The sequence below is a fragment of the Eptatretus burgeri genome, chromosome 9 (assembly GCF_056783735.1).
Source record: "Eptatretus burgeri isolate ZD-2024b chromosome 9, Ebu_testis_v1, whole genome shotgun sequence".
NCBI classification, from domain to species: domain Eukaryota; kingdom Metazoa; phylum Chordata; class Myxini; order Myxiniformes; family Myxinidae; genus Eptatretus; species Eptatretus burgeri.
The window spans coordinates 95,697,556-95,705,055 of NC_140969.1; the positions used below are offsets into that span (position 1 = coordinate 95,697,556).

Consider the following 7,500-nt stretch of genomic DNA (forward strand, 5'->3'; position numbering starts at 1 on the left):
CCACCACCATTTAACCACCTTCGCCAGCTTACAAACGCCATCCGCCACAGACCATGCTATGACCCTTTCCGCGTTCAAAAGGGTCCGAGAACGCGGGCGTAAAGGAGAAAAAGAAACCTCCAATGGTGCGTGTGGGTTCTTCCCGCCTTTTTTCTCCGAGGCTGGTGTGACGGGAAGGGCGAGGCAGATCGCTCACGATTGGTGGATAAGAGGGGTGAAGCGCTGGGAGTTGAGAAACGCCCCTTTTCGAGAAGCTTCTCGAAGGGAGGCAGAGCCGAAAACGGGGAGGGGCGAAGGGCGGAGCCCCAGGCTATATAAGGCGGACAGCCGCGAGCCTTGGTCTCCTCCTCTTCATTTGTGCTCTTCTCCTGGTCTGGTCTCCTCCTCTTCGTTTGCAATCTTCTCCTGGTCTGGTCTCCTCCTCTTCGTTGGCACTCTTCTCCTGGTCTGGTCTCCTCCTCCTCTTCGTTGGCGCTCTTCTCCTGGTCTGGTCTCCTCTTCGTTGGCGCTCTTCTCCTGGTCTGGTCTCCTCCTCTTCGTTGGCGCTCTTCTCCTGGTCTTGTCTCCTCCACTTTGTTGGTGCTCTTCTCCTGGTCTGGTCTCCTCCTCTTCGTTTGCGCTCTTCTCCTGGTCTGGTCTCCTCCTCTTCGTTGGCGCTCTTCTCCTGGTCTGGTCTCCTCTTCGTTTTGTGCCCTTCTCTTGGTCTGGTCTTGTCTTGGTCTCTGGGTCTGTGGAGCGGCCGGTACACCAGAGGCGTGGGTCGGTGGAGAGTCCGGGTGACGTACCGGAGACGCGGACTGGAGGCGCAGCTCTGCCGGCTGTGGGGCGCGAACCTGCGCGTCCGTGGAGGAGAGTGCCAGAGAGAGAGCTCGCCAACCATCGAGGCACCTCGAGGGTGCAGGTAACCTGCTACGGTCTTGCGGGACCCGTTCGGTCTCCCAGGTCCTATGCCATAAAGACCCAAGTGGTCCAGCCTGACCCCCTCGTCTGTGAGGAGGTCTTTTCTTGTGTTTCTTTTGGGTTTTTGAATGAATGTTGTCATGGCGCCGTCTGTCAAGTAAAACTGCCTAAGTGACTGACATTTATTATTTATATTCGGTCGTAGTGCTTTCCCTTGTTTTTGTTTGCCTGCTTTTGTTTCGATTTGCCTGTTTACGTGCTTGCCTGTTGTTTCTATTTGCCTGCTTACGTGTTGTATAATAAATGTGCTGGTCTAAAGGTACCCCGTTCATCGCGTCCTCCTTTCACCCCATTGAAATGCCATCTTGCATCGCGGAATAAATAGCTGGGTTTTAAACACCCGTTAAATAGAATCGGATCCGGCGAGGTCGGCGATAATACCTGCTCTGTTATCACTGCAGAACGGAACGGGCCGCTTAAGCGGTTCGTGTCCCAAGCCGACCTGCGCCGAGGTACGGCCCCTCGGTAGGTTACCCGCGCGAGTACTTAGGTATATCGATATTCGGCGAGTGACCCTATTTCGCGCGGGTAGAATACGGACTGGGCTGTGGTGAGGTTAAAAGCTCACCCGTGACTGGTTTCTGGTGTGGTTCCAGAAAGTCACGACTGAATTGTCCGACCGGTGGGCGACGCGGTTGCGATTAGAGGTACGCGGCCGATCACAAATTCGTAACTATATATATATATATATATATATATATATACATATATATATATATATTACACTTTGTAGTATCAACATACAAAACCTCCAAGATAGTTTTCTTTCCTCTGCATTGCTGGAATCAAAATGTACCTTTCTTTCACGATAGAAGACGCGATGTTGTCATCAAATGTACAGGAAGTCAGAAGTGCCCTTGAGTGCAAATTAAAGCGGTTACATTATAAATGACCGTTTTTACAGCCATTTTTCCCTGCTGTGCAGGGGTTTGGCTTTTTCTTGAGGCAATGTTTTATGGCCGGATGCCCTTCCTGACGCCAACCCTGGTCGCCTCTTATGACACACAGGGATATGGTACACCTATTCTAACCGGGGCATACACCGGGACCAGTACACTGGCACTCATTTCACCGACCTCTGAAGGATGACAGGCTGAGTCAACCCCCTGGTGTTAATTCAGCAGCCTACGGGGCTTGAACTCAGGACCCTGGGATCCCAAGCCACCACCCTAACCACTAAGCCAACACCAGGCTTCTAAAGCGGTTACATTATATTACAGTCAAATGTAGGTATCCAGATTGCATATATAAGTTAAAAAAAAACATGCATAATGCTCATGACGGACCAACCTTCTGTATTTTCACACGATTCAGCCTAAAAAAAACTCGGGACAAAACCAAAATTACACACTAAACCTTCATTTATCGCACAAATTGCTCATTCCTTTATTTGGGCAGTGTGTAGGCAACGACTACCTCAATCACTACTGAAAATAAGAAAAACAGTCTGGGTGAAGTACATAAAATAAAAGCATGCGTACTACTTATGTGCATCTATATACAGGTGGAGAACAAAAAAAAGGAAACATCGATGTAATGTCACTTAATAGGTCGTTGGCCCACCACATGCAGCCAGTATGCACCATGGCATAGAGTACACTAGTGTAGGGAATTCTGCATGAGGGAGGCGGTACCATATTTCCACGAGAAAGTCAATCAACTCACACCTGTTTGATGGAGGTGTAAAACACTGACTCAGTCGTCATTCCAAAATATCCTGAAAATGCTCGATTTGGTTCAGATCTGGTGACTGAGAAGGCCCTGACATATGGATAACATCAGTGTCATGCTCATCATGTTACGTTTGTGGGGGGGGGGCGGGTAGATACCACCACAGAGCTGATAGGAATGCATAGAGTAGCATGGTCCGTGGTCTGTGTACGAGTTGTTATCAATTTTGATATACAAGTAGGGAAATGTTAGCTTAAGGAATTGTCTTGTTTAGATGTGCACCATCCAGGCGGTGGCATGTGGTAATAATTAGTTTGGGATCATGGAAAGGAAATTGTGCGTACAACCTATATGTAAGCCTCTACCGGGGAGCACTGGGAGACTCAGCACGAGAGCAACGGGAGTAGCGTTCGTCGCCTCCCAAGGGGCGGAGCTATGAACACCTTCAGGGGTGGAGTGACAGATGCCTTCCAACGGGGCGGAGCGTTGCCTGGGAAGTTGGAGGAGCCTGATCGGCAGTTGGAAGTTGGGATCAAAAGAGTTGGTCTGAGGAGAATGCAGCTGGGAGGTGTTTTTTGTGGAAGCCTGAGGTGTGTGAGTTCTGAGGAAAAAGAAGAGACAAGACAATCTCTTGAACCGCTTTAACAATCGACGTGAAACTTCACATTTACGATCTAGTAGTGATGGGAAATATATGCTTTAAATTTCAACCTGATCGGACACATGGTGTGACAGCCAGACTTATTTATTTTTTTAACCTCGGCTATTTTTGATAGAGATGTGTATATATATATATATATATATATATATATATATATATATATATATATATATATATATATATATATATATATATATATATATATATATATATATATACATATATATATATATATATATACATATATATAATGTGTTGTTAGGCAAGTGAGGCGGGGTGAGCTTGGGGCTGACTGCGCCCGCCGATATAAACGAATTGGAGGTCCATTCTGAGGAGAGAGAAGTAAGAGGAGGGAGAAGAGAACGAGAAAGAAATCCAGAGAGGAAAAGGAGGAGAAGAAAGCGAGAGGGCAAGCGAGCCAAAAAGAAAGCGAGAGAAGCAAGCGCGAGAAGCGAGCAAGAAGCGGGTGTAAGCGCGCAAAAGAGGAGAAGAAAGCGAGCATGTGGTGCGCGTGTGGGTGTCTGACCAGCACCAACGAGACAATCCATCCTTCCCAGTGCTTGAGCAAGCGAGCGTGTGGTGAATGTGTGGGTGTGAGCACAGCCGACAGCGAGTGAGGCACGGATCGGTCACCAAGTGAGGCGCGGGTCAGTCACCAACGGACCGTGTGGGTCACTGGACGTCACCAGTTTTGTGAAGTGTGAGAAGCTGCCCGTGTCGCAGCACCAGGGTCCGAACCCGTGACAGACGATCTCGGTGCCCTCCCAGACGTCGACTGGCGCTCATGGCTGTTCGCGAGAGGGTGCACGGCAAGGGAGAAGTTCGCGAGAGGGACACGCACACACACATTTCAGGACATTTTCACTTCACAGACTACTCTCTGGTGAGCGAGACGATCCTCCCCCCCCCCGAATGATCTGCTGGGTACCTTTGCCTGTGTTTAGCTGAAAGTCAAACCCCCCCCCCCCCGATAAGCATCTGCTCTTTGTCTCTTCCCTGGCATTTTGATTGATTTTGCCTGATTAATTATTCATTTATTTACCTCAGAAAATTAAAAGTTCTTTTTATTTACTTATTTTATTATTAATACATCATTTGTTGACTACCAACCTATCTGTGTTTGTCCTTTCCTTCCATTGGTCTAGCATTGTCTGAACCTAGATAGACTGGGGGGTAATTACCACAGATTTGACCAAAAATCGTCGGCACGCACCAGCGGTGAAAACGCTCGGCCGCCCTAATTAAAATCTAATCGAGATAACATTGATGCTTTGCTGAGGGTGCGCTCCCCGCTCAGGTAACCACGTGACCTCTAGTTAAACCGATTAATTTGACGGACACTGGAACTCGTGGTTGACTGGGTGGCATTCGTGGTTCTAAAACAACCACCGTAGCACAACGTTAATTGTGAGCGGTGGCCCCAGGTCCGGCTCTTCCGAGGACAACCATGGATTAATCCCCCTGAGTGACAAGCTGGTGTCTTGGTACCCATGGCCGCAACAATATATTTTTGAATCAGGCTCACTTGGCTGTGCCTGGGTGGATTTGAGGGTAGAGGAGCAGCAGCTGAAATGCGAATCCGATCCAGGTTCCTCCTGATGTCATCTTTTCTTTTTGCTTGTTTGGGTTCTTTCTGATGACTTCAATGCAGGACTGTACCAAATTGGTCTTCCATTTGATTTAAATTAAATTTATTTTAATCCCATTCTGAATTCAATTGAATAATAATAAACGTCACGGGTCAGGGTCAGGTGTCCAATCAAAGCGGGGTTGCATCAAAGCGGGACGTCTTTGTACTCGGTCATCACTGCCAGCAGTTATAAAGTGGCAGTTCTAATTATGTCTTATTACATAACACACCAGTACACAAATGCCACACACAAAATACACCACACAAAACTACACAAGCACAAGCACAAAACAAGTCGTGACGAGAGTCTGCACTCTGCAATCTCCGATTGATCTTTTGCTTGTTGATTATTGTATTCCTACGGCCCAAGTGGTGAATGGACAAAGTGAATCTCATGGACAGGCCCTCGTGGCTCCTACGGTGGCAGTGAGTGTCCCTGAAGCAGCGTGGGGAAGAGAATGGCACCTCTATTTGTGGGAGAATTGCGTGCTCAGCCGGTGGGTCTCCCAGATAGCTCAGATGGCAGAGCACTGGTACGCTTCACCAGAGGACTTGGGTTTGATTCCCGATTTGGGCACGTAATTTTCCCCACATATACATATGTTTGTTTCCTGTTCATTTATATTTGAATAACAACAGTTTGATCCAGAGGTGAATGGGGTGGACGTGCTTGTTGGTGTGGATGTGTTTTATGAGGTAAGATGTGCAAGATTAAATCTATCATATAATAGAATGTGTAATGGGAGTTGTAACTATGTGATTATACATTAAATCCTCCAGTGAGTAAAGTTTGACTTGTGATGTTGCATTGTTGGGTTGACTGACTGCCTGGACACAAACGATTGAAACCTCGAGGAAGAACAGCGTCCAGCTGATGATCCATGCAGTCGGGAAAACATTCAGTTGCTTCAAGGTCAAGGTTCCTACTTTCGGTGAGGGAACGATGATTCGAAGTTAACAATTTAAATATGGAAGGTTGTGAAATTAGCATCATTTACAGCAACCCTTTAAATTATATTATATTTTCGGAATAGCTGATAGTGTACAATTGTGAGTGAGTGCGAGTTCCACACACGGCCACATCTTTTCAGTTACAAACTCAGAGTACAAACACAACTTTGTGTGGGGGGTAACACAGGCTACGAGGCCGGGGCCGTGGGTGTGGGGGGCATAAATTCTCTTTGTAAATGAGTACTGCATAGTGCCACCTGGTGGTGGTGGTGGCAGAGGGAATAACAATTTCTAAATTTCCTTTGGCTACAAAGTGTTACTTATTCACATTTCTCTTCCCGTGCAACCCGGGTAAATCTGCAAGTCACTTATAATACACAAATAAATAATAAACGCTGTTTATATCAACTCCAATTTTCATCAAAATCCTGAAAAATTTGGACAAGTTATTTAACAAATAAATGGCTCAATCTTATGTGGAACATATCCAGTTAAAATAAATGAAACTAAAAGTACGTTCACTCTGCAAGGTGGGTGCTTATCACTTGTAACAGCATCTCAAATACATCCAGTCAATCGAATCTGCAGCACACCTCATCAGGGCGACCATGGTCATCATGAAGCTCCACGTAAGGCTTGTTGCGAATACGATTAAGATCTTCATGCAGGCCATCCAGCAGGAAAGACAGCAGCTCCTGAGAGTCCTGCTGTTGGAACCCAGAGAATTGTGGTGCAAAGCGTCCCACCTGCATCTGCACACGAGGCACGTCGGTTTGGCTTTGCCATCCAATCGGACTGCAAAAATGCTTTACGGTTAGGTCTTAACTTTCTTGCCCATGTCCAGACAACTCAATTTGTGTATGTATATTTTTGCTCACAGCTTGGAATTTCATGGGAAATAAATTGACCAACATGTTGACATGTTTACCATTCATAACAAACAACGGAGCATCATACTTGCCAACAGCAACGTGTCACCCTGCATTGTCCCAGAATCAGGTGTGGTGTCCCCAAGAGAGCCAAGCTCATGTGATGGTATACACTGGGTGGCGCTCCAGGCTAGGTGTGCAATGCAGGTATTGTGCCACCCACCAAGCAGTTCAAACGCTTAATGGGAATGTTAAATCGGTATCTGCAAATATCCATCCATCCATTGGGACCATACTCTGTGCAGAGCGTTGGTGCTACCTAAGCGGTCTTCTTGGCTATTGGGCACAATCCTGGACGGGTCGCCACTCCGACACAGGATACCAGCAAGCTGGCACTCGTTTTGCCGACCTCGGAAGGATGACAGGCAGTCAACCACACCTGGTATTAATTCAAAAACCGATTGGGATTTGAACTCAGGATCCAAGGATCCCAAGCTCACCACCCGAAACATTAAGCTGACGTCAGGCATAAATATACACCTAGATACCTGTATGAGGTAAACTTCAAACCTCGTCACCATCATGACCCAAAAAGAGATTTTCACGAGGTGACTTCTGTACCTGCATGTGTAAAGGAACTTCAAAAATTAAACTGTGCACATTTTGCATCATGGGAGCAGTAAAAAACCTCAGATGTTCAGGGAAACTGAATCGAGGGAAAACAATCACTGTCAGGGAATCGACCATTAGCAGTTGGT

The 7,500-nt window shown here is 46.8% G+C and overlaps 1 protein-coding gene across 2 annotated transcripts in view; it reads right to left on the reverse strand.

The window, feature by feature from the left end:
* LOC147020681 (ubiquitin carboxyl-terminal hydrolase 15-like) overlaps positions 1–7,500 on the reverse strand; it is a 135,004-nt gene that overhangs the window by 62,758 nt on the left and 64,746 nt on the right. For both annotated transcript variants that reach the window (XM_085896221.1, XM_085896220.1), the window contains one exon: positions 6,467–6,625. In XM_085896221.1, the coding sequence (XP_085752347.1) occupies positions 6,467–6,625 (159 nt within the window). The remainder of the gene's footprint in view (positions 1–6,466; positions 6,626–7,500) is intronic.